Below are 27,403 nucleotides of genomic sequence, written 5' to 3'. Positions count from 1 at the left end.
CTTGCTCAGCCATGCTGCTTCACTGCAGAAAGAACCCGTTCAAGCTGCCTTCTTTTGTCTTTGTAAGGGTAATTATGTAGCCTCTTGTTTTAGTCATCTTTGTGCCACTGTGGCTAATTGCTTTCTTGTTAGGTGACCGTGACAGTGTTTGTCTTGGACTAGGCTGCAATTGCATAAGAGGGGCAGCGAGTCCATTTTTTTTGTGGTTGGCAGGTATTAATTCAAACGGGAGTTGTGCAGCTAAATTCACATACACCAGACTGGAAGGTTACCTTGGACTGTCTATAGCAATGGGAAAACTTCAAAAGATTTGGAGCTCCAGTTTGGTTTGGTTCCAACATCAGGATGGTTTTTCAGGCTTTATCCAAGCTATCCAAAATTCCTGGATCTGCAAAACTGGCCTGGACATTTCACAATAACTGACTTTCTTGAAAGAAATCTGGTATTTCCTGTTCCTGGTCAGCCTGTATTCTTCTGGTATTACTGCAGTCACAGAACCAGGAAGTGTTTTTCAAAAATGTAAAATGATGACAAAAAGTTTAACAGAAGTTGTTTAAAAAATCACGTAAGGTTCTGTTTCAGTTTGAGGGTGAAGATTCAAGTCGCAGACCCTCATTAGGTACAACATTCTATGCCCATCCCTAGTCATAGGAAAGAATTTTGATACCAAAGTAGCTTTCAATGGACTCCTAATGTGTCGGTACTACAATCTGTGCTGGATATTAATTATATAGAAAATATAACTTTTTAAATTTACATGTCAATGTTTGGTGCTTGATCATCTTGTAAAGTTTTTCAGTAAATAAACATGGTTATATTGAGATTTGATTAGAAATTAGTCTGCAAGTTACAATTCAATGAAGTTACAGCAGAGGACAAGATTAAAGAATTAATTCAGACGCAAAGAAGCACATTGTATCTTGCTAATATGAGGCAGGTTAGATAGGAGTGTGCAGTAATCCATTATTCAGGACAATGGATGTAACTAGAGTCAACATTTGGAGAAGCATTTTGCAGACTGGAGTATATTCTCCAGTTCTCCTATTCCTAAAAGGTAGGAAGTCTGAAGTGTGAGTGGACAAGAAGAGAAGAAATAATAGTCACACAAGATCAATTACTTTGTATCCCATACAGAATATGTCAATATTTCAGTTTATATGTAAATACAACTTCAAGTGTTTGATTTTCCAATGTATGACCTCATTACCGTATTTGTAAGAATTTTCCATAGATTTCTTTTCCAGTTGAGCCACAAACAAAACAAGGGATTCTCAATTAACAGAGAGGAGTTGAAAAGCAAATTGATTGCTAATATGGAAACTTCTTTTACCTAGAGATTAAAGTCTTGGAAGACAATTTGGAATTAGAATCTGCGATGGAAAACATCAAAATGCCTAAGATAGACATTAATAAACTTGAAGTGGATGGAATTAGTAAGAATTATACAACTTCTATTACACTATTTACTTTTTCTATAATTTTTACACTTATTCTATTGTAGGAAGCATGCTCCAGCAGTTATTAGAACAAGGGATTTGGAATTAGGCTTCCTGGATTGTATTTCTGGTTCTGCCATGGATTCACTATTTGACTTTGAGAAACTCAATATCACTATGCCTCAGTTTGCCTGTCAGTGAAACATATACTATACATCCCTACCACACAGAGGTGATGCTGTTAAGAGACTTCATTCATTAATATTTGTAAATTAATTAATTAATTTACAAATATTTAATTGTAAATTAATTAATTTTTCTCTCACATGAGAAATTGGTATAGAATGTTTCCTATACTCATATAGCTCACCAGTGAGATAGTATTTGTCATTTTTTTCTAGATACCTGCAGAAATTAGGCCCTAATATTATTGTATGATGCTTAATTAAAAAAACAAAACAAACCCAAAAAGCCCCAACACTTTATTTCTTCAAGATTATTTTTAAACAGTTAAATAGGAAAAATGACTTAAATCAATTTGTGACTCACAATTCATGAATCCTGTGTCTCATTGCTTATTCATTTCCATATGTTACTCCAATAAATAATGGTTCATACATAGAAGAATCATCTCAAACATTGATATATTTGTAATATATCTTTTTTTAGCTTTGTGGTACAAGATGCTTCTACCTCCACAGTTTGATAGATCCAAGAAGTATCCTCTGCTTATTCAGGTGTATGTAAGATTTTCTTTTCTTTTTCCACATAGTCCGCTTTATCAGAAGGGGTATTAGTTCTGACATGTCACGTTTAGTGCAGGATAAGTGCATTAGTGTATATAACAAGCAAAGCACACCAGTTCTTTGGTTTTAGGCTACATTTCTGAAACAGAATCCTGATCCTATTGAAATCAATAAGAGTTCTGTTGTTGATTTCAGTGAGACTAAGATTAGTCCTTCAGAAGGAGAATAGGAATTTGCAGAATATCGTTCAGAGTCAATTCCATTGCTACTTCCATGTACCATGAGACTGCCTAAGATAGCACATTATGGGTTCCACTCTTGTTAACACTGGAAAGTATGATATGAGTCTATCGGAAGTGGTTAAGAAAAAGAAAGTAAACATTGTGGGCTAAATTACCCCCAGCTTTTTTTCAAGTGTATAAGGACTAAAGCCCTTTCTCTTGTCTTGCTCAGCTTAGTAAGGTGTGCTCAGACTATGATGCCAGGTATCAGGGAGAAAGCAGGGACTGCTCACTTGATATTCACCTTAGAAAGCAAGTTGGCACAAAGGGGAAAGGAGACCTTGCCTCTTCCCCCCTCACTGCTGGTCAGATTATCAGTCCAGATGCAGAAGGGTGTGGGATCAACTGTATCCCAACAAGGGGTGAGGTATTTCACTCTGCCAAAACAAGGCAGAGAGGGGAGGAAGTGTGACTTTGAGGCATAATATCTTCCCAGAGTTCCTCTTGGGACAGTGCAGCCCTTGGCTATTCTGGGCCAAATCGAATGGACCAACCTAATCCTACAAGAACTGAAATGGATTACAGCTGGCAAAGTCCCACACCTATATCAGTAAAGGTCTGACTGTTTCTGCCTACTGAATACCATGAGCCTGTTCTGCCTTATAGGAGAAGATATGAAGGGAAATTATGAGACATATGTATAACTACAGTCACTTCCAGAAATTTCCCCTCTCCAGAATTAAGATTCTGTTAGGCTGCCCACTAGGGCTATGCACTCAAGAAGTTTCTTTTATATTAAATAAAATCTGGGGTTTGAGCTTTAATTATTCCATTATTCATGTCCTGTATTTAATAAATGCGTTGTTTAAAATCATCCACCAAATCTAAATCTGAGATTCTGTGAATATTTCCTTTAGGTATGGAGGACCTTGCAGTCAGAATGTAAAGCACACATTTGGGATTAGCTGGATAACCTATCTTGCAAGCAGAGAGGAAATTATTGTTGCTCTTGTGGATGGCAGAGGGACAGCTTTTCAAGGTGACAAGATGCTACATGCAGTATATCGAAAACTTGGAGTATATGAAATTGAGGACCAAATCTCAGCAGTGAAGTGAGTATTACAGTAGGATTCAATAGAATCCCTTCCACGTGTTAAGCAACACTGAAGCAGTGGTCCAAGAGACAGATTAGTAGATGCATTTCAAGTCCTTTTGAGCACCACTCGGCTGGTAACTGCTAAGAATGAAAATCTATATTGGGGCCCCTCACTGCCTCCACTAGGCAAGACAAGAGATGGGACTCATGGAGAGCAAAATTTAGGGGTACATGGTACCCATGTGGTATCCCCTGAACACATCACTTGATATACATAATCATTGTAAAGGGTGCACTTCATCCTGCTACTTCAATTCTTTAAGAGCAATAATGTGCATGTCCATAATGCCTTCAATCCTAGGATCTGAAAGAACTTGCCCATGGTCAGACGTGAAGTCTGTGGTACAGCTGTACCCACATTTCTAGACTATCAGAGAGCATGTTCAGTCACAAGACCCATCTTCCTTGCCATTCCAAGGTAGCAAGAAATGACAAGAGTGCCTGGGGCCAACAGGTGCCGACAGCAACCTCTAACAATTCCTCCCAGCCATGCTGCTCTGCATCAAAGTTATCCAGACTACAAGTGCTCCAAACAGATATATCCCTCCTGAATGGAGCCTCTGGACAGAAAGAAGGACTGAGGTTCTCATGAAAGAAGCCTCAGCTTGGGATTTCAGAGTCACAAGATGCAACAGCACCACCAAAGCAGGTGTTTAGAACGGGAGGAGGGTTAGTGTGCAGCCCCAGGGGAGCTGTGTTGTAGGGGAGAGGGATTAATTTTGTCTTGGGGAAAGTGCCCCAAAGGGGCTGATTGGCATCTAAGTAGACTTTTTTGGTGCCATGGAGGCTGGTCGGGGGAATGGGTGCCCCGCCCAAATGATAGACCTGGCCGTGAATAGCAGAGCCAGGAATAGAATCCAGGAGCCCTGACACCCATGCCCCTGCTCTATGTGCTTGAGAGCACTGCCTCTCTCTAAGTACCCTTATCTCTTCCTTCCTGTTTCTGCTTAGTGATCTCTACATTTCCTCCTTAGCTATTATTGCATTAAGTATCGTGTTATTATTATCCTTTTCATTGAAGACTGAAGCAGACTACCTGTTTTATCATTTCAGGCTTCTAAGTGTCATCTGTTATTTGCTTTTCTTTCCTGAAACATTGCAGCGACACAATCACTCACTTTATGAGATCATCAAAGTTATAAATTACTTGTTATTGCTCTAAAGTGACACTCCAACACGAAAGGGGTCAAAATCGACCTGTCAGAGACACAGTGAGGCTAAGGTGCTTCTGCAGCTGCGGTCTGGTCTGACAGCCTGTAAAGGAATGGCTGAAATTACCATAGACTTTCCATGCAAACTTTCCCCAATTCACTGCCAGTCTCTACACCCATTTTACATTGTGTGTGTAGGATGGCTTCTGCTTCATTTTGCTAGTCTGTCCCAAGATTATGGGGCAGATTTACCAGCAAGGGCCATGCACCCAGGTGGGGGACTCCCCCTAGGGAGAGAGGTGCTTTAAGAGTAGGAGCTCAGCTGGCGAAGGCTGCAACAGAACTGTGCTGAATTAGTGCACCCTCTGGAAGCTCACATCCCATGTCCCTCCCAGTCAATACCTCCTAATCTGGGGGTGGTTCTGGCCACTTGTGTGGGCTTCCTTGCAAAAGAAAGTTTGCAGCTGCTGGTAGAGACCCTGGGGTGAATCTGGCCCTATTTGGTGCATTTGTCACTATGCTTCCTCTAAATTTGGATGTGAAGATGGCTGAGAGAAAGAAAAGTGAGATTATACTGCTGAAAGGGACAGGGGAGTTGCCCTTGGCCTACTAGTTTTTAATCTTTCTTGTGTCTTTTCCCTCCTCCTGCTTCTTCTCCCCTGTTTTACCCTATTGTATGCTGTGCTCTGCACTGATAATTCACCCACGTTTACACAACTTTTTTTCTAAGTGCCTTCTTTAGGAAGATGTCCCTGTGCACAAACCCTCCTTCTCTCTCTAGTATGTTTCTTTCAGCAGACTGCATCATTGCAATGGGATGCAGAGACAGGAAACCCAATGCCAGTGATCTGGTTTTCCCTTCAAGCTGCTTGATGATCAAACTCAGGAGAAAGGCATAGCCCTTCCCTCTTCTCTGAGCTTTTTCACATGCATCTGCAGGGAGCCTTGGGAAAAGTTTTCCTTGTTGTTTTTTATTACAGTGCCATGAGCGTGCATGACACTTTACAGACAAATAAAAGGGCAGGGTAGTTTAAAATCTCAGGGCTTGATCCTGTAAGGCACCTCCGGAGAGGTACAGAGCACCACTGGAAGTTGAGAATGTTGAGCACCTTGCCAGATCAGGCCCTGATGTTAGAGACAACACAGCAAAGGCTGGCATTAAAAAAAGAGTGAATGGAATAATGGGAGAAGGGGAGTAAGAATAATGAAAGATCAGGAGATATATTTTACTGGTGTGTATGCATCTTATTAGCTCCTTTTAAATATATATAGAGAGAGATTTAAATTGGGGACACAGTCAGGAATGAAGGCCAAAGGGGGTATCAATGATTTCTGACAAGTATCAGGGGGTAGCTGCATTAGTCTGTATCCACAAAAACAACAAGGAGTCTGGTGGCACCTTAAAGACTAACAGATTTATTTGAGCATAGGTTTTCGTGGGTAAAAACCCCACTTCTTCAGATGCATGGAGTGAAAAGTACAGATGCAGACATAAATATACTGACACATGAAGAGAAGGGAGTTACCTCACTAGTGGAGAACCAGTGTTGACAGGGTTCCTGTGGGTCACCAGCAACTACACACCACATCACAGAAACACTAACCCAAGAACCAATCCCTGCAGCAAACCTCATTGCCTACTCTGTCCCCATATCTGCTCTAGCAACACCATCAGAGGACCCAACCGCATCAGCCGCACCATCAGAGGACCCAACCACGTCAGCCACACCATCAGAGGCACATTCACCTGCATGTCTACTAACGTTATATATGCCATCATGTGCCAGCAGTGCCCTTCTGCCATGTACATTGGCCAAACCGGACAGTCCCGACGTAAAAGAATAAATGGACACAAATCGGACATCAGGAATGGGAACGTACAAAAGCCTGTCGGAGAACACTTCAATCTTCCTGGACATTCTATAACAGATTTGAAAGTAGCTATACTTGAACAAAAAAACTTCAGAAACAGACTTCAAAGAGAAACAGCAGAACTAAAATTCATTTGCAAATTTAACACCATTAATTTGGGCTTGAATAGGGACTGGGAGTGGCTGGCTCATTACAAAAGCAGCTTTGCCTCTCCTGGAATTGACACCTCCTCATCTATTATTGGGAGTGGACTACATCCACCCTGATCAAATTGGCCCTGTCAACACTGGCTCCCTACTTGTGAGGTAACTCCCTTCTCTTCATGTGTCAGTATATTCATGTCTGCATCTATAATTTTCACTCCATGCATCTGAAGAAGTGGGGTTTTTACCCGCTAAAGTTTATGCTCAAATACACTCAGAAATCGTTAACAGGTTTATCTTCTTTAGTTACTCTTCCATGCTGTGATCAGTACTCCCACTGGGCTCCTTAAGCATTGCTTTCAGCTATGCCGTGGTCTCTCTACATAGATGAAAATAAACGTGTGTTTAAATATTAAGAGTAAAAAGTAAACTAAAGGGTGTTTCATTGATTCAGGAGGTCAGGCAGATGACCATAATGGTCCTGGTGGGCCTTAAAATCCATGAGGCTGTTACTTGGTCCTTTTTAGAAATCAGATATGTTATCTGTTCTGAGTGGCCTAACATGTCTGGTAAGCATGAAAGAAGCATGAAAGAAGCTTGGACTCTTTTTTTATTAACTAAATGTAATGTAAATAATCCTATTGGGTGATAAGAATGGCTTTATAATTGTGATTTTTCTTTTAAACAGAAAATTTATAGAAATGGGTTTTGTTGATGAAAAAAGAATAGCAATATGGGGCTGGGTAAGTAGTTGCTGCTGGTTTTGGTATTTCCTTATTTACCTTTCTTACTCTTACTGCATTCAGTGTTTTCTAAAATTCCTCCTTGTTTTCCACAAAGTCGCTCTAAAGCTACTTCTCTAGACTTTTGTCATAGTAAAAAAAAAAAATTAAAAATCAGATTCAGTGAGGATTTTCAAACCCTTTGGGAAGCCTACACTGATTTTCAGGAAGGCATGGGCTGAATTTTGAGTAGATCTCAGCTGCAGATTTGGTTTTAGGTTGAAACCAGGCGAAGCTCAGAAGTTTCAGTTGGCTTCACTGTTAATAATGGTGTTTGTTTGAACATGATACTCACATCAGAATTCAAGAAGTGGGAACTTATGTGATCTGAAATTTAAAATAAAACAACAGAATTCCATTAATCCCTCTGATCTGAAACCACTGACTTTGGCATCCCTCTGACTTCCCATACTTCCTGATTTTTGTCTGGCCTTGAAATAGTGCATGGAGTTGAACTTCAGAGAAAACTAAGTGCACCAAACCTCTTTCCCAAACTAGAATTTCTTCTTGTACTGAAGAAGTGAAAGGCTGAGGGCTACACAGTCTGAGGCCTGGGGGACTCCAAGTAGAGATGGGCAAACCACATTGGATGAGATAAGAACCAGGCCAAACCGTCAGCTAGAACTTGAATCAAATCTAAACCTTTCGAGGTTTGGAAAAGATTATTTGCCTTCATTTGACTTTTCCTGTGCCTTCGCTCTTCCTGATTGGGTTTGGGACCAGTGAAATACACAAGGAAAGTCATTCTCACAGCATTTCTAGGCCAGTCAAAAGCAGGAGGTACTGGGGATCTTACATAGCTTGTTATTGTTATGTTATGCTTCATTGTTAAAGGGACGTAATTGTAAGCTAACCTCCTATTGGCCAGCATTGCTTTCAGCTAATGCCATCCCTACTTACACTGAGTAGTATCTTAGGGTGCCTGAGGGTCAGATTTCTAGAGCAGAATCTGGCTTTAACAGAAGAGAAAGAAACAATTATAATTATTGTCTTTCCCTTTGTTACCATTCAATCTTCAAGATAAGATCCTGGTATTGCAAGTAGTGTTTAAGAGTAAAGGAGGAGCAGTGGCCCAAGAGTAACAGACCACAGTAGCTAGAACAGCTTACAGACTAAACTGGGATGTTTCTTTCCAATGTTTTGCTATTTACAAATGTTCATTTTTCTCTGATTATCTTTCAGAAAGAGTTACAGTTTCATTCTCTTTAGACAGACTGTCTTTTCGCCAGAATTCTTTAATTTTTCTTTTGTTTTTCTTTGGCCCAGTTGCCCCATGAGCCGCTTACCTAGAACTGCGTTACAGGACAGAACTTGCAGATTCAGTTGAACAGTAACAAACAAAAGTGGCTGACATTAGATGACATGTGAACAGGGCTGCTAACAGCTTTGTATGAAGTTTATATTAACTAATATTTTAGGAACTGTGATCATACACCTAGACACATAGAAAATACCTAGACACAATTCAATGCAGTAAAATGTAGTTAAATGATACATCTATTTATGAGTAGGTAATGCTGATATAACTCTTAATATTTTGGGGCCAAATCCTTAAGTTCCTGAACTGAAGAAAATTGGTTTTTTTTTAATCAAGATGCATTTTATTTAAATAAATAAAATGACAAGTTTCTCATATAAAAGATGGAGACAAAGTGTGGGAGGTAATACCTTTTATTGGACCAGCTTCTGTGGGTGAAAAGAGACAAGCTTTCGAGTTTACACAGAGCTCTTATTCAGGTGTATAAACTCAAAAGCTTGTCTCTTTCATCAACAGAATTTGGTCCAATAAAAGGTATCACCTCCTCCACCTTTTTTCTCTAATATTCTCAGACCAACACAGCTACAACAACACTGCGACTATACAAATGATGACATTTGACAGGTCTGAACTATCATGGTCCAACATTAGATGCATTCTTAAAATAATGGCACTATTGCACAAGCTGTCAGTCTTTATATTTTAAGGAGGAAGCTGTCATTTTCCCACTGAGTCCGCCCAAAAGGCTTTAGAGGTCTAATATATTTCAGTAGAATTGGAAATGCATTCCTCTTTTGTACCTAAATGTCCCTATGCATAGTCTGTATGTGCTGGCAGGTATGCACTTTTTCAGACTCACCAATCTCTCCTGGACAGCAAAAGCTTGTAAAAGACTGTTAAAGCAGTTCAGACTTCAAACTCCACCTCTTAACCTGCTATAGCACAATAATCCTTCTACTGCTAGTTCCTTATTTTCTGGCCTTGCTATGCTGATTTCTGATTTGGATAAATTCCCCTCAAGTTAGCGGAAAAATAATTGCATAAGCTCTTTGCTATATCCTTATTTGTTGCTTATAGTTATCCCTCACTCTCATTTCAAGTTGGATGCTATTTAGAAGGGGGTGGGGAGTTGCTTTATTTTTGACACGCAATATGATTAAATCCAACACATTCATTAATTTCTAAACTTCCCTTTATATTTTGAACACAGAGGATGAGAATGCTCATCTGCAGGATTCTGAACAAGCCCCTTTGGCCCCTACTCCCCTCTCCTGGCTTCTGTCACTCCCCCTCCTCCAGAAAGAATGGAAATCCTTTATCTTCTCTAGCCATTCATCCAAGCGTTCACGCTCCCTTAGTCACACATTTTGCCCCCCCTACCCCCATCAAGCAGACCAAATGCCTACATACCCAGTATCAACTGTTCTCAGATGCCAGCCCCACCTCTTTGCACAGAACCTTTCTGAACTCCAGGCTGATTCTTCTCCTTTCCTCCTCTCCAAATATGAACTAATTCTCCCCTGCTGGTTCACAGCCTGAGGGTCAGGCCGGGAACCAGCAGCAGGAGGGAGGTGGAGGAATTGCTTGCCCTACAGAGTTTTGACAGCTAGCAGCTGATTCTTTAAGAAGGGTGGGTAGGTTTCAGGAACAGGAAATTATGCAACCATGTGGACTGGCCATCCTATGTTCAGTTATGTGTTGGAGTTTAATGAGCAAAGGTAGTCAATACTAAGGCATCAGGCTCTCAGCTTCTTTATTTGGATAGGATGCCAAGCAGAACTCAGCTTCCCCACTCTTTTGGTCTTTAACATCCAGAGACTGGAGTCATTCTGTTTTCTGGAGGTCTTAGAAATGAAACTTGATGCTGAATGAAATAGAGTACGAATGACATGGGGTCAGATCCTGGCATAAATGAAGGTCCTTTCTCTCCAGTCTTGAGTGGAGTAATAAATAATACTCAAAGGTTACTTAATACTTCCCATCCCCAACATTCCTGTAACAGCATCTGAATCTGAGAGATGCTTAGTTCATGAGTCACCACCTTTTCTAAAAGATTAAATAATATTTTTGGTCTGTCTTAAAATTAACTTTCCTTTCCCACTTCTAAAATGTAACTTGTGATCAGATCGTCAGTGTGTTAGAAACAATGCAAAAAAAAAAAAAAGTCAGTTAGTAACATCTTGATAAATAAAAGCTTCCTATCTCTCTCTCTCTCTTCCTCTGACTGTAAAATTATTTTGTTTACCTCAGCAGTTAGCTTATTAAGACAGAGGGGAAACTTCAATCAGTTGTTTTTTTTTAATGAGTTGCAAGAATATTTTCCTCAACCTTGCAGAAAAGAATCCAAAAATCTTGAAGAAAACATATCAGAATCATATATAGGGATAGACAAAGGTATTTTCCCTTCACTGCTGAGAAAACACAAATTTCAGTCCAGTCAGGTTTTCTAGTTAGTACTATTATTTGAAATTTTTCTGTCTCAGCTGTTTTTCGATGGAAAATTGGGTTTTTGACTGTGACATTTTTGGCGAAAAGGTTTTTTTTCCCCCATGAAAAAGTTCCACTTTTTGTTGGAAACACAAACACTTAAAACCAGGGGGAAAAAAATCTAGTTTCAAAAATGTTGCTGAAATGCTTCATAGGAATGATAGTTTGGATGCCTCATTACCCCAGTTCTCCTCTGTGGGTCAGGTTCCTTAGCTGGACTATGTCTGCTATAATGTGCCACTATCAGGGATTTCCAGAATGCATCATAGTGACTCAGCAAGAAGGGAGACTGTGGTGCATTATGGGAGATGTAGTCTGGCTAGGGAGCCTGGCCCATGTTGGATCATAGGGCCATGAGGTCCACGGTTCCCATGAGGCACTGCAGCAGCATTTCCAAATCAAAATGTTTGGTTTTCAGCTGAAATTTTTTGCTTTTCAGATGGAAATTTTGGGTTTGGGATTTTTTGCTGAGAAGTCTAACTTTACCATGGAAAATTTTGACTAAAATGATTTTTTTCCCATTTCTATCAAAATTTTCTGTTAGGAAAAAAAAGTTCCAACCCACTCTACTGGGCAGCTCTGCAGCACATGGACATTGTTAAGGCATGTAACAAAAGCCTGACCTTTCATTGGGGCATTGTAGTCTGCTTTAAAGCCAACATCCATAGTCTTCCACAACTTGTTGTCCATGGCTGCACATATCGGGCTGATTCAATATAACAATTTTTTGGCAGAAAATTCCATTTTTGGCTAGATAATTCAGTAGGTGAGGAATATTGGTATTTGTCCTGAACCAGGGTCTCCGATGAAGCAGTAACATAGATGGTAGGAAGAGATGAAGTGATTAGATAGAATTGTCTTTTCCTTTTGTTCCTCACAAGGAGTCAGCCAGACTCAGTTCATACTGGTGAAGGTAAAACTCTAGTTGCTTTGCCCCCATGCTATTAAACCAAATGTTTCCTTTGAATGTAATGTTTTATTACTTGGATTCTCAGAGAACAAAGAGATAGCTAACTGCATAGTATTAACCTGCCTGTGATTTCTCTCCAGTCCTATGGTGGATATGTAACTTCTCTGGCACTTGGATCTGGCAGTGGAGTATTTAAATGTGGAATGGCAGTGGCTCCTGTCTCCAGCTGGGAATATTACGGTACAGAAACATTTAATAAACACTGACTCAGAAAGCATGACGTTATTGCAAGAGCTTGACAACTTGAAACATAAAAAAAAGAAATTGTCATCACCAAAATAAAATTCCTCAAAGCTTGTATTTAATCCTTTCTCTGCTGGCAATAGCTGCACCCAGCCTTTTGGAACAAATACTGTGATATGGCAGAGGGTTTGCTAATCTTATTTGTGCACCTGCAAAGCCCCCTTGGCAACCCATATGCATTCAATGATGTGCTGGATGGGGCTTCCTGGAGCTACTTGTTAAGTACATTGTACACCACATTGAGGGGACAATTTTGAGGTGATTTCTCTGCCTTTGAGGGAGTCACCCCTTTCTGATTACATTATCCCTTCCAGAAATCACTTATCCTTGCAGCTCATAAAAATATTTCTGAAGGACAATTTTTTGCCTTTGAGATGGAATCGTTTGTACCAGATCTCCAGTATTTTTAAACATTTTTCCTAGCAGGACTTCCCATGAAGAATCTCAACCCCTGCCCCCATTTCCTGCCACACAAGTTGAACACCATGTTGCATTAGATATACCCTCTGTCCGTTGGGTTCTCATTTACTTGAAGCATCCTTGACATCACGCTGACCATGTACAAGGGTCTTACAGTGGTGTAAATTACATGTAACTGCACTCACTGTGACTGTAATGCCTCTTGTTGGGAGGGTAAGGTGTCAGCCACCATTATGCAAGCAGTGAGAACACTCTTGCTCAAAAAATTGCCCGTGACATCACAGCTTGATCCGTTATTGCCCAGTATGCTCCACCTCCCCTTTCTGGGGAAAGTTATTGAAAAAGTGCTGTTGCAGCAACTTCAGTTGTATTGTGATTCCGCAGATTTCCACAAGCCCCCCAAGATGAGCTACAAACGTGCATGTGGCACACAGATGGCACTGCCCCAGGACATTGACTATTTATTTCTCCCTGGGCACAGTTAGATGTGTGTACTGATTTTGTTAGATCTTTCAACAGTCTCTGATAACACTGACCGTAACCTATCATTGACTATCCTGTGGGTCTTTGCAGAGGCAGATGGAATGGCTGCATAATAATTTCTAGCCTTTCTTCCCAAAAGGGTAGTCATTGAGTAATTGCTCTTCCCTCCTTCCTGGATTGAGCTTCAGCAACTTTTATTTAATGATGGTTCTGCCACTGGGAAACATGGGACCCTGCCCCAGTGAGAGAAATGAGGCTGTAAAATGTATCCTTTCTCCAAATCCATGTGCCATTCACAGCTACTCAGTTAATGACTTAATCCTACCATCTTCCAGCTCTCGGATCCCCATTCTTCTGAACTGTGAGATACACATTGCAGTAGGAACTCCATAACAAAAGAATCACCCACATTTCACTAAACAGCCTGACAGCCATAGAAGATCACTTGTAAAGGTGTCCTGAGTGGGCCCTTAAGCAGTAAGGTGCCCCAGCTGAAAGTCTCAGATGCAGAGAGGTTTGCTCTCACCTATGTCCCTACCTCAGTCAAAGACTAAGAAAGCAAAGAAACAACAGCATCTGGTGTCAGTGAAAAATGGACAAAGACCTGAATATCCTGTGCATAGGGTTTTATACCCCAGCCTACGTCTCCCATTCTCTCACCATGTCTGTGCATACCCATTGAACAGGAAGGGTCACCAGCATGAAATCCTAAGGGACTCTTCCCTGCTTCTGAGTATAAAGTAATGTGTTGGTTACAATAAAGCTCTTGATAGTCTCTCTTGTGTGTCCCCTTGTGGCAGTAGATATGTGCTGGGTTACGCTAGCTATTGGTTCCTGGAATTTATCCTACTAGCTAAAACGATCTTAGCCTTTGTTTATGGGACTTGGTGTTCCAGGTTGACTTACCTGTTTGCTCAGCCCTTTTCTTAGGTCACTCTGGGTTGGGTATTTCTGCAGGGGCAGATAAAGTGGGAGTATGTTTATCAATTCTTCTTCATAAATGATTTTTGTATGTAGCTGGTTTTAGTGTAGTGTGAGGCAGCCAGGAGCTACAGTGATGGATGCCACAGAAAGAGTCTAAAATAAGTAATACATTTAGGGTGTATTAATGGAACCGTGTGCAGTTTAAACACATACTCATAGTATTCAACCATTAGATGTGTATATATTTTGTCTACAGCTCTTTTTTTTTTATACGATAGCATCTATCTACACAGAGCGATTTATGGGTCTTCCGACTGAGTCAGATAATCTCGAACACTACAGAGTAAGAATTCTCTTCATTGCATTTGTTTTCCTCAAACTTAGAATCACATTAGCAGGGAGGAAGGGAGAAGTGGGGAAGAGAAATCATCTTCCAGCCCTAGTGGTATCAGCCCTATGGCAGTGAGAGCTACTAGCATGGAATTCACCTGCCTATAGTTTACACTCTTTTCCTATATTTAATAGTCTTAAATATTCTATGTTTAAAGGTCCTTGTTGTCCCATTGGAACAGACAGGGTCAGTTCAAATAATGCTGCTTACCTTCAGCATCGGGGGGGGACCCCCCCGTGATGGGTTTAAATGATGATGATTACTGGTCGTTGTTGGGACCACTTGGTGTGGAATGCAAGCTCCTTTGTGCAGACTGAACTCTGTGGTGAAATGACATGAGCCCCCTAGGTAATCAGATTATCGTCCCTAAATGGGGGCACATTGCTGGTTCCTAATGGTTTAACAGGAAATTTCCATCCTCTGTTCATGCCCCTGATTCCCTCCACAAACATACATACCAGTTGTGAACACATTTAGGGCCTGATCCAAATTCCACTGAAGTCAGTGGAAAGGCTATTACTGACTTCATTAGGCTTTGGGTTAGGCCCTTAATACTCATTTCCAAACCCCATCCAAACGGCAGAAACTCCTCATCCCAAACTCCTCTGGCAGAGCATTTTGGTGTAAGAGGAATGGCATTGCAGCCAGTGGGAGGGATAGGGTGGAGGCCTGAGATTTGTGTCAACTAGCCCTGGGAAAAGCCTAGAGAATATATCTGGCTTCCATTCCAAGCCCAGAGAGTAATAAATAATCACTGTTGTCGTTATAGTGCCAGTTTATATGATGATTCAGTTAGTTTAATACTATGCAGTGAAAGCCTTTTACCTACGTGACTAAGTGGTCTAAATTGCAGCTGCTGAAGTGTTCATTTTTCCCCTGAACAGAATTCAACTGTGATGGCAAGAGCGGAGAATTTCCGAAACGTGAAATATCTTCTCATCCATGGAACAGCAGATGGTGAGGTTTACGAAAGGCAGTTCAAATACTAAGCCACAACCTCTTTGTTTGAGAAACGTTAAGCATCTTTCTTTGACTTCGATTAGGGTCAGTACTTAGATATTTGGTCCATTTCCATGGGGCATATAAAGTGTTACTTACTCATTGTTAGTAATGTCAACTGTATGACTCGATAATTGATGGACTGAACTTAATGCATTATATCTTTAAACTATCTGGTATTTACCAGATTTTAATAACCCACTCTTCTCCTTTTTGTTCTGTTCCTTCTTCCAGATAATGTACATTTCCAGAACTCAGCACAGATCTCTAAAGCTTTGGTTAATGCACAGGTGGATTTCCAGGCAATGGTAGATAACAAACTATTTTTCTTTTTAAGCATTGGCTTATAATTCCTCTTACATCTGGGGACATTTTTAAGAAGCTCAGTTTAACCTAGTGAGTCCCACAGTGTAGCTTGTAGTCTGGGGAACACTTGTTGGTAGCCCCAGAAAACTGGCTAGCCAAATGAGACTGGCTCTGCTCTTTGTTTCCAGCTGCTTCAACAGAGGAGCAGGTTCTTCTTTGCAAATAATAGCTTGGAGGCCTGTAAAAGCACCTGGAAACAAGAATGAGCAGTCAGCTTAGGTGGCTCTTCTTGAGGCTGTTGCTACCTAATAAAAGAGGAGGAGGGATTAGGAGCTGCCTTCAGGGACCTGCCAGCCACAAACAAAGATGAATGCTCGCAGTGAAGGGAATAAGGCATCTGGATAGTAGGTCCAGAGGGAGAAGAGAACAAGTTGTCAGGGAAGCCTATGCAGGGCAGCAGGGGCAGAGAGAACAGAACAGACAGGAGGGTGGAAAGGATGAATGACAAGCAAAAGGAGGCCAAATGGACAAAACGTTTATTGCATCCATGCCAAGCTTGCTTATTCTATACCCTTCACTCCTGGGCTAATGACAGATACATGAGCCCTGTCCCTGTCCTATCTCTGTCTATGAGCTCCCACACACGAGTACATTGGCAACCCGCATGGGACTTGGATTTGTGGCACTCCATAAATGTGTGGACCATTGTGTGGGCTTCAGATATCCTGCATTCCCCACCAATACAGCAAAAAATGCTGGTTCTGCTGCATTTGCAGAGAAGAGAAGGACCTGGCCTAAAAAAATAATAATTTGGATTTTGGAGTGTCTTTATGACACCTGGATGGAAATAACTTAAGGCAAATCGTCCAGTTTAAAAATAAGTGAAAATAATTGCTGCTGTTCCAAGGTATAAAATAATCCATCTAGAAAAGGAGGACTTGTGGCACCTTAGAGACTAACAAATTTATTTGAGCTTAAGCTTTTGTGAGCTACAGCTCACTTCATTGGATGCATGCAGTGGAAAATACAGGGGGAGATTTTATATACACAGAGAACATGAAACAATGGATGTTACCATATACCCTGTAACAAGAGTGATCGGGTTAGGTGAGCTATTACCAGCAGGAGAGAAAAAAAACCTTTTGTAGTGATAATCAAGGTGGGCCATTTCCAGCAGCTGACAAAAACCTGTGAGGAACAATAGGAAAAATAAACATGGGGGAATAGTTTTACTTTGTGTAATGACCCATCCATTCCCAGTCTTTATTCAAGCCTAATTTAATGGTGTCCAGTTTGCAAATTAATTCCAATTCAGTAGTCTCTTGTTGGAGTCTGTTTTTGAAGTGTTTTTGTTGTAATATTGCGACTTTTAGGTTTGTAATTGAGTGACCAGAGAGATTGAAGTGTTCTCCGACTGGTTTTTGAATGTTATAATTCTTGACGTCTGATTTTTGTCCATTTATTCTTTTACGTAGAGACTGTCTAGTTTGGCTAATGTACATGGCAGAGGGGCATTGCTGGCATATGATGGCATATATCACATTGGTAGATGTGCAGGTGAACGAGCCTCTGATAGTGTGGCTGATGTGATTAGGCCTTATGATGGTGTCCCCTGAATAGATATGTGGACACAGTTGGCAACGGCCTTTGTTGCAAGGGTAGGTTCCTGGGTTAGTATTTTTGTTGTGTGGTGTGTGGTTTCTGGTGAGTATTTGCTTCAGGTTGGGGGGCTGTCTGTAAGCAAGGACTGGCCTGTCTCCCAAGATCTGTGAGAGTGATGGGGTCATCGTTCAGGATAGGTTATAGATCCCTGATGATGCGCTGGAGAGGTTTTAGTTGGGGGCTGAAAGTGACGGCTAGTGGCATTCTGTTATTTTCTTTGTTGGGCCTGTCCTGTAGTAGGTAACTTCTGGGTACTCTTCTGGCTCTGTCAATCTGTTTCTTCACTTCAGCAGGTGGGTATTGTAGTTGTAAGAACACTTGATAGAGATCTTGTAGGTGTTTGTCTCTGTCTGAGGGGTTGGAGCAAATGTGTTTGTATCGTAGAGCTTGGCTGTAGACAATGGATCGTGTGGTGTGGTCTGGATGAAAGCTGGAGGCATGTAGGTAAGTATAGCGGTCAGTAGGTTTCCAGTGTAGGGTGGTGTTTATGTGACCATTGCTTATTAGCACTGTAGTGTCCAGGAAGTGGATCTCTTGTGTGGACTGGTCCAGGCTGAGGTTGATGGTGGGATGGAAATTGTTGAACTCATGGTGGAATTCCTCAAGGGCTTCTTTTCCATGGGTCCGGATGATGAAGATGTCATCAATGTAGCGCAATTAGAGTCAGGGCATTAGGGGACGAGAGCTGAGGAAGCGTTGTTCTAAGTCAGCCATAAAAATGTTGGCATACTGTGGGGCCATGCGGGTACCTATAGCAGTGCCACTGGTTTGAAGGTATACATTGTTCACATTTGCGGATGTTCTCTCCTGCTGGTAATAGCTCACCTTACCTGATCACTCTCCTTACAGTGTGTATGGTAACACCCATTGTTTCATGTTCTCTGTGTATATAAAATCTTACCACTGTATTTTCCACTGCATGCATCGGATGAAGTGAGCTGTAGCTCACGAAAGCTTATGCTCAAATAAATTTGTTAGTCTCTAAGGTGCCACAAGTACTCCTTTTCTTTTTGCGGATACAGAGTAACACGGCTGCTACTCTGAAACCTGTCATAATCCATCTAAGTCACTGTTCTCAGGATGCTGTATATAATGACTATTGGACTGATATAATGCTGAATGATTTGGACAGATTTTTAGGTGAGGGCTGTTTGGTGAGAATAAAACATTGCTAGCTAAGTCAGTCCGTTTTAATAATCCTACTACTAAGGACATGCAGCACATGCCAGGGACTCTTGTCCCTGAGGGCATCTTGGAGTGTTTTTGCTCTGGCTTGATGCAACTAACTCACCAGGCAGCCACTCTGACTCCCAAATCACAGATTATTTAGAAACTTTGTTCAATGAGAATATGAATATAATGAAAACTGATCAAAAATAATTAACACAAAAAAACCAAAGATCTACCAAGTCACTGCCCATTTGCCTTTGTGAGGCACCTCGCAACCTTTATGGGGCTGTAATAATAATTAATAAAGATCAAGCTTCTGGATTGTTTACTTACTGTAGGATAGAGAAGTCAAGTGTGCTTTGTTGGGTTTTTTTCTTATTTTTCAGTGGTACACTGATCAGGACCACGGAATTCCAGGCCTTTCAAGTAAACATCTTTATACCCATATGACCCACTTCCTGAAACAATGTTTTTCCCTGTCAGAGTAACAAAGGTATTCTCAGCACGATGAAGCATCTTATACATCACCGAGAGCTAGACGTGCCTTGACGTAATGCAGTTGTCACTGTGCATAGATTAAATATATTCTGCAGGTGGATTAATAGTTAAAGATTAAGATACTTTTAATTTGGAGTTTACATCTGTTATTGGTGTTGTATATTAGCAGATACTATACCACTACAGGTTTTGGCACATTTAACACCGGCTTGTTAAAAAAAAAAAATAAAACCAGAATTTAAAATGCTATGTATGGTTATTGTTATCTTGCATAAAACTCATGTTCTGGGTTCTGGTTCATGTTCCAGAGATAGATGCTCATTTGGGAAGAAGACATAAAGCCAAATGAAGATGCTTGCTTAGTTATATTAATAACAGTTGACAGCGCAATGTGATTTGCTAATTAATGTCCCAACAACAGTAACCATGGACAAAACCTAGTGCTGGGTGAACCACACAAGGTTTGGAATTGCAGTTTGTATAACCATTCTGAAGCTTAGATGCTTGTCCAAAGTTTAGTCAGTGCTGGTAGGTTTGAAATCCTGAGTTCCGAAGAAGAGTCTTTTCCTGAGATTTCCACTGCTTCCCAGCATGAGCGAGGTCTGTAGCTTGGCGTTTCTGGTCTTCGTCTGGGCTGATATGAAAACATTCACAGATGCTTGAATTTTTTTTTTTTTAATTTACCAAACCTTTTGAAACTCAAACCAAGTTTCAGTTTGGGTTCATTTCCAGGAGTAGAAGAAGTACGTTCAGCACAGTTATTTTATTCCAACAGTTGTTTCCATTCTTATCCAGAACTTGCTAGCCACATTGTGTGTATCCAGTGACCAAATCTGTGGCAGAGGCATCATTTTCATGAAGTTTCAATGGGCAGTTTTATCCTGGCAATGCCCATCTCCTCGCTGGGACCCCCATTTTACAGACAGGGAACTGAGGCACAGCGTTCCCAAGATCACACAGGAAGTCCATGGTGGAAAAGGAATTGAATCTGGGTGTCCTATGTCCCAGGCCGATGCCCCAACCACTGGGCCATTCTTCCTCTCTGCTAGCCACTTAGCCTCCCTCAAATTGCTAAATGTAATAGCAACACTGAACTGAATCTCAAATACCATTCAGTCAAAAATGAGAGGAATCATTCAGTCTTTTCTCGCTTTGTTTTCAATTAATGTTAATCCACTTAAAACAGATTTTTTAAAAAGATAGCCCAATGATACTTGGGCCTTGATTCACCACTGCATGACTCCAGTTTAACACTGGTGCAACTCCACTGAAATCAGTGTAACTGAAGTTGCACTGTGGTGACCCTAAAAGTTTTGGGCCCTGATTCGCTCTCAATGTTTGGGGGGGGGATGCTGCTTGGGAAGAGTCCTTTTACAGGGTGCAGACATGGGAAGTGTCACCTCACCCTTTAAAAATAGACCTAGTCAAGTTCTAGAGGATGTTCAGAAGTCAATTAAATAAAGATATGAAAAATAGAATCTGTGAGGAAAAGTGAAGTGAACTTGGCAAAGAGAAGCTAGAAGGATAACATAACTATCTACAGATACACAAAATGATCTTTATCATTATAAAGATGATAGTCATTGCTAGTCCATGAGAACAGAATCTGGAATGGACAGAAGACAAAGAAGGAAAACTTTATGGTAAATATTTAGAAAACGCCCTAAATTCATGCTTCCTGACATGGCCAAGGTCAGTACCATGCTACGCATTTAGCAGGTCTTTTTGTTATGAGTTTCTACACAGCCTAGCCCAGTGGGTTTATTGTCTATCTTTGGGGTCCCTCAGTGCTTCCACAATGCCAATAAACAAACAATAACAAGAACAATAAAAGGGAACGGGAAAAGAGATACCAAAAGTGGCTTTGAAATCACTACCAGTGGACATTCGAGCCCTAGACTAAGCGTTCACCGATCAGGGATGATTTGAGAATTAAATCAATCCTGCCATGATGCAGGGAAATAGACCAGATGTTCTACAAACCAAATGATTCTATGATCATACTTGCATAGGAGTTACCATACTGTATCAGACTCAGGGTCCATCTTATCCAGCTTCTTGTCTTTGACAGTAGCCAGTGCACCATGCTTTAGAGGAAGGTGCAAGAAACTTGAAGTGGGCAGTTATGGAATAACCTACCCATAGGAAAAGCTTTTTTCTAACCCTGTCCGCTGTTGCCTTAGATTTCTTTGTGGGAAAGCAAAGGCCTTAATTTGACCAAAATGACAAAAATACAGGATTTGTCCAATGAAGTTAAAAGGTGGAAGCAAACTGCTGTATAATAACTCCCTTTGTTTTGTGGATGGTGATAACAAATCTGATTTTCCTCATATAAAAACATTCTTCAGAGACAGATAAATCTTTATGTAAATGTTGTTGCCAAGCTGTTTGTAATGGTTAAATTATACTTTGATGGGAACTCTTCAGAAAATATTCAGTTCAGTTAAGGTTTTTTTGGAAACACTCCAATTAAGTGACGTTAATGAGCTTTTTGTTGATAATGTAATTAAAATTCAGCTGTTCTAATTGTAAAAAGGAAAAAATTATAGCTCTGAGAAAGTTAACAGTAAAATAAACAAATATAACATGAAGCGGGGCTAATTAAATGGTGATTATATGGGCCTCTGTGAGTGTTCTACTGACAACAGTACTTTCAATAATGGGTGATTTCACAAATGAGGAATACAAGTCAGTTGAATTTATTAGGGCCTAATTCTCAACTCTCTTACAGTGGTGTAACTCCAGAGAAGCCACTGTAAAATGTGTATGACTGAGCAGAGAAACACTATTTAGGTTCTAAGGATACAGATAGGCACCTACTGCGATTTTCGAAAGCACCTAACTCCCATTGATTGAAATGGGAATTAGGCACCTAGGCACTTTTAAGATTTCACATACCACCTATCTGTATCTTTAGGCATTTAAATACCTTTAAAAATCATCCCCTACTGTCTAATATTGGAAGTATAACCAATGAAATGATTCTGACCTAATGAGTCATTCATAAGCTGTGTAAGCTATGAAACTAGAAGCGCTTGGAGGAATGGGCATACCTGGAGAGTTTAAAAGGTGTGTGTGTGTGTGTGTGTCTGTGTGCGTAGATAGAAAAATAGATGAAATAATGTTTAGAAATGGATTAAGTTGCCTGGACATCATTGTTAATCTGCTCTAGTGCCTAGTTATTATCTGGGAAAATAGAGCAGGCATTGTCAGACTTGGCTTCTGGGGTTGGGGGAGAAAGTAGTGGGGATGGACAGAGGTGGGGTCGGGAGGGAAGCACACCATTCTGTTAATTCTGCTTAATGTTTTTCTACATCAGCCACTATGCACTCTCTTCACCGTTTGTAAGGAAAAGCAGGACTACGTCTCCAGTATAGTGTGACAACTACACAGCACTGCTGGAATAACTTCTACCCTGCAATCAGGAAGACAGGGCCAGTGAGTTAAGTAGTTAAGGATGGGAGGCGATATCTTCAGCTGATGCCAGTATTTAAATCTCCTTGTAATCACATATGCTCCGTCCCATAGTCAGTCTGTGCTAACAGCAGACAATAGGGCTGATGTGCAATGCAGAAACTCCTATGTGTTCATTCATTAGCAACTGACACAGTGCCCATCAGAATCCCTGCAGCACTCTCCACTCTGTATTGCCATCCACCAAGTCTGGCAGAGTCTCAGCATGTCTACTGATTGGGAGTTAGAAAGAGCTAGCACACTCCTCCCCTCCCACAGGGGTTCAGGCAGGCTACAGCTCCTCGTAGCCCCTGCCTCCAGTCAGGCTTTCAGCTCACCCCTGGGGTGGACAGCCTGCCTGCTCTGCTTCTCAGTGGTCTTTCAGGCTGCTTCCAAGAGATGGAACACTCCACCTCCTCTCCTCTGGGTCTCCTCCCAAGCTGGGCTCACCTAGCTCTATGGAAACAAATTGTGCTCTTCCTCACCTGAGCTTTATTTCTAATTAGGTCTGGCCCATTCTCCAGGTGCAAGCAGGCAGGTTAACTGATCTCTCAGGTCTGTATTACCCCTTTACCAGCATGTGTGAGGTGAGCACCCTATTCATACCTGGGGTTTAGTCTCAAACTTGATATTTTAGCTCTCTCTGACCCAATTTACCACAGTGGACAGCTAAACTTTGGTTTTAAATAACTCTAAGGGTATGTCTACACTTGGAGCTGGGAGTGTGAGTCCCAGTCAAGGAGACATGCCTGTGCTATCTCTAATCAAGCTATCACACTAAAAACACAGTGTACCTGTGGCAGCGGGAGTGACTAGCCACCCTGAATATGGTCCCATTGAACATGCTAGGTACCTAGTCAGGGTGGCTAGCCCCTCCTGCTGGTTGCAACACCTCAGCTTCACTCTGTAGCATGGTGGTTCAGTCAGAGCTAGCCTGGGAAATCCCACCCCCCAGCTCGAAGTGTAGTTATTTAAACAAGTCTGCTAAGCCACTGGAGATAGAGCTTTAGAGAGGAAGTGTGTAGACACTACTATTTTATTTGTATTGAGCAGAGAAGTCCTTGTACTGGGAAATAATCAAACACCGATTAGATTGTTTACAGTTCCAGTTCCCCTGTGGATGCTTTGCTAGCACAAAATAAACCAAACATGGTGGCAAAGCAGGGGCTGCTTCAGTTCAGTGGCTTAAATATTTCTCGTACAGCATCTACACATGCACAGCAGTAGATCCTCTGGCCCCACTCCAACCCCATGCTCTCTCCTGCTCCCTTCCCACCCCCATTCCATGCTGTAAAGACCCCATGAGCATCTCTCCCACATCCAGCCCCTCTTTCCCATCCAAACTGGAACCACACCAGTTCTGCTGCACTGAACCTTCTGTGGCTACAGAATAGGCATGGAGAAAAACATGAGTGAAAAGGCCAGGTGCACCTCCAGCCAGGCCTTCAGGCCATGGTTCAAGCTCATAACAAATTGGATCAGAGATAAAGTCAACTTCACATCACATTTAGTATTTTCCAGTTTATCAGTCAGCTCCCAATTACAGGGCACAGCTGTTTAATACATTTTGTAGAGCCATTTAAATGCTTTGTATTTAATCTGAATAATTTATCATATTTGCTAACGGTATTGGTATTACTTTCAATTATATTCATTGTCTTCACAAAATGTAGCATAACTGGTACACAGTGGACCAACTCCTCTGCCTGCGTAAATTGCTGCAGCTCCATTGATTTCACATGGAGCCGTGCCAATATGTAGCATCAGACACTGTGGCCTATTCCATCAGCATGATACCTCTCTACTCAATGAGGGCTAAACCCTCAGCCTTGGTGCATCCATGGTGGCATGGAGCCTCACTGGAGCTGCACAGTTTAGCCAGGTTCTGGGGCACTAGAGTCTTTCTAGTGTAGCCTGTAGTCTTTCTGTAGCCTGAGAGGGAGAAATCCTGCTTCACTGAAAGCCATCACTGCTCTGTGAGGTGTAGTCAAGACTGGGAAATGATGTCAGGCAGGTTATGAGCATGTGCTGTGCTTCTCTGAAACCCACAGTGGGAGTTCAGATCCCCTCTGACTGTCAGGCAGTGGTGGGGACCCTTAATGGGTCACATAGCCCGAACAGTATAGTCCTGGCTGACAAGTTATTGGACAGATGAACACCTCCAGGGTAATTGTCATGAAGAGAGGGGAACATGTTTACCACCCATTCCCCCAAGACACAACCACCACCAATGTGCATGTGTTGTGTATTTAATAACAAAAATGGTAGAAAAACAGTAACAAAAAAAGGTCACTGGAATGTGCTGACTTGGTTGAAAAAACAAAATTTAGAAAAAAAAAGTTTGTTTTTCATAAAAAATCAAATTGTGATGAGAAACTTCCTTGAAAGTACAAAATTCAAAAAATTTCAGCCCCTCTAATAAATACACTGGACACGTACTTGATCCATTTCTGTAATTTTGTTTGGCATACAGCTCACCCATTGCATACAGTTGCACTCACAAATATACAGCAATAACGAAAAGCACAGATGGGTTTTGCTTCTTTCCTGTAAAGTTTTTATATTGAGTCTCATTCAAGACATATTTGTAATCTGACGATCACTTAGATTGTGCTGAACTAAATAATCTATATAGCAAGTTGACTACCCAGGTGCATTCAGCTGCTCTGTTTCATACTTCATACTCATTTGAAATGACTATATTGTAAATAGAAAACTTTATTTTTACAAAAGGAAAAGGAGTACTTGTGGCACCTTAGAGACGAACAAATTTATTTGAGCATAAGCTTTCGTGAGCTACAGCTCACTTCGTCGGATGCAACTCACGAAAGCCTACGCTCAAATAAATTTGTTAGTCTCCAAGGTGCCACAAGTACTCCTTTTCTTTTTGTGAATACAGACTAACACTGCTGCTACTTTGAAACTTGTCTTTATTTTTACACTAGAGAATAAATAGGACTAAGCAAACAAGAAGTAAAGAACTGACAGGATTCTGGGGAAGGTGATATTGTATTATCTTTTGCAGAGCTGATTTAGGAAGGCTGTGTATCTTTCAACTAATAATAAATAAAACTCAACATGCAGTAATGTTAGTAACAATCCATTGCAACAGGACTATCTGTATACCATACTGGGCAAGAAACTGATAAAAGGCCAACTGAACACCATCTGCTGTCCTGCCTGGGAACTGCAGAACTGCTCTCTGGTGTGTTCTCATAGACGAGTAGGAAAGTTCACCAACATGATGGAGAGACACAGCACCTTGTGATATTTAAGGATTCGACTCACTTTCCTATTTAAAGTCTGATTTTGCCCCCCATACCTAACAATCTTAAAATCTTAGTCCAGAGTAAATTTTTTAAAAATTTGGGGCAAGGTAGGCAAGGTACTTTAGTGGTATTGGGGTTCCCTAAAATGAATGGATTTGGGTTTTGCAAGTTGTGTGAATGCTTAATTTGGCTACCAAACATCTTGGCGTAGAGGCTGCAGACCTGTTTCATTCTGTCTGTGCCGGGGAGGATCGGTGCCTTGGATTAGTTTGGGGTGAGTTTGTGTGTGTGTGCAGTGAGATTGTGTTGGATGAGGAATTATACAGATATTAACACACCTTTCAGACAAAAGTTTGAAAAGCCAAAGTATGTGCGATATACCTGAAGTATTTGGATCCATGTGTTAATATATGTAAGCACATAATCCCAATCCATACATTGAATCGGGGATTTGAAAACATTTTGGATTGGGGGGAGTGAGAATAAAGATAAGGGAGAGAGAAATGAGAGAGAGAAGGGAGGTATAAAAAGGAGATTGATGGGAGAAGAAATGAATGAGGAGGGAGAATGAGCTGATGTAGGAAGGGGGAAGAGTGAATGAAAAGTGGAGGAATATAGAGAATAGCAGTGGAAGAGGCTGTGCACTTAAGTTTTAAACTTCAGCACAGGCAGTCATTTGTCCTTCACGTATAGAAAACTTGCAGGGAACATTGGTTTCAGTACATGGACCCTGTGAGTGGAGCAATGTAATAACTTCACAATGTTCAAAATTAAAATATACCATGTGGCCAGTGTAAGGTGGCATGACGTGATGAGATTTGCTGTTCCCTAGGTATATACAATAATACGGTACAGTTACATGGGTATCTATGGGGGCGTTGGTGAGCATACATTACAATTTGTATTTGCTGTTATATTACATATAGGATCTAGGCTTATCAGGCTAGAGGCTAGATTCTGGTTTATATTCTGACTCCTTTTGTGCTGCTCAGGCAGTATGTGTGGCTGGAATCTGGCCACAGTCGGCCAGCAAAGAATTCTTCTAATGAAGGAGAACTCTGCTGGTGTGAGGGGTTAGGTGGGGAGAGAGAGGATGTATCTTTAGGGACCATACTCCAGTATCATAACTTAGCCCCTACGATGCTCTAGTTGATGCTGGGGCCACCGCTGGTGCACAGGTTCAGTGAGCTGTAAGTGGCTTCCTAGTGATCCCACACCCCTCCCTCTACCAAGCAGAACTTTAGGCTCAGGGGAGCGTTTAGCCCTTAATTTCTAACATCTAATTTGGACCATCTGATCACTTACAAATGTAATAAGCACTGTCAGTTGTACATACATTGTTACAATTTGTACTTACAGGTTT

The 27,403-nt window shown here is 41.2% G+C and overlaps 1 protein-coding gene across 1 annotated transcript in view; it reads left to right on the top strand.

Moving 5' to 3' along the window:
• LOC141995581 (prolyl endopeptidase FAP-like) overlaps positions 1–19,547 on the top strand; it is a 53,739-nt gene extending 34,192 nt beyond the window's left edge. The window contains exons 18-26 of the mRNA XM_074966829.1: positions 1,335–1,433; positions 2,106–2,175; positions 3,321–3,515; positions 7,414–7,468; positions 12,303–12,402; positions 14,571–14,635; positions 15,568–15,640; positions 15,917–15,990; positions 19,207–19,547. Coding sequence (XP_074822930.1) covers positions 1,335–1,433; positions 2,106–2,175; positions 3,321–3,515; positions 7,414–7,468; positions 12,303–12,402; positions 14,571–14,635; positions 15,568–15,640; positions 15,917–15,990; positions 19,207–19,308 — 833 coding nt within the window. The 3' untranslated portion in view covers positions 19,309–19,547. The remainder of the gene's footprint in view (positions 1–1,334; positions 1,434–2,105; positions 2,176–3,320; positions 3,516–7,413; positions 7,469–12,302; positions 12,403–14,570; positions 14,636–15,567; positions 15,641–15,916; positions 15,991–19,206) is intronic.
• The last annotated feature ends 7,856 nt before the right edge of the window (positions 19,548–27,403 follow it).

The sequence above is a fragment of the Natator depressus genome, chromosome 11 (assembly GCF_965152275.1).
Source record: "Natator depressus isolate rNatDep1 chromosome 11, rNatDep2.hap1, whole genome shotgun sequence".
Taxonomy (NCBI): Eukaryota; Metazoa; Chordata; order Testudines; family Cheloniidae; genus Natator; species Natator depressus.
The sequence above is the reverse complement of the archived record's forward strand: the minus strand, read 5'-3'. Positions and strand labels throughout refer to the sequence as shown.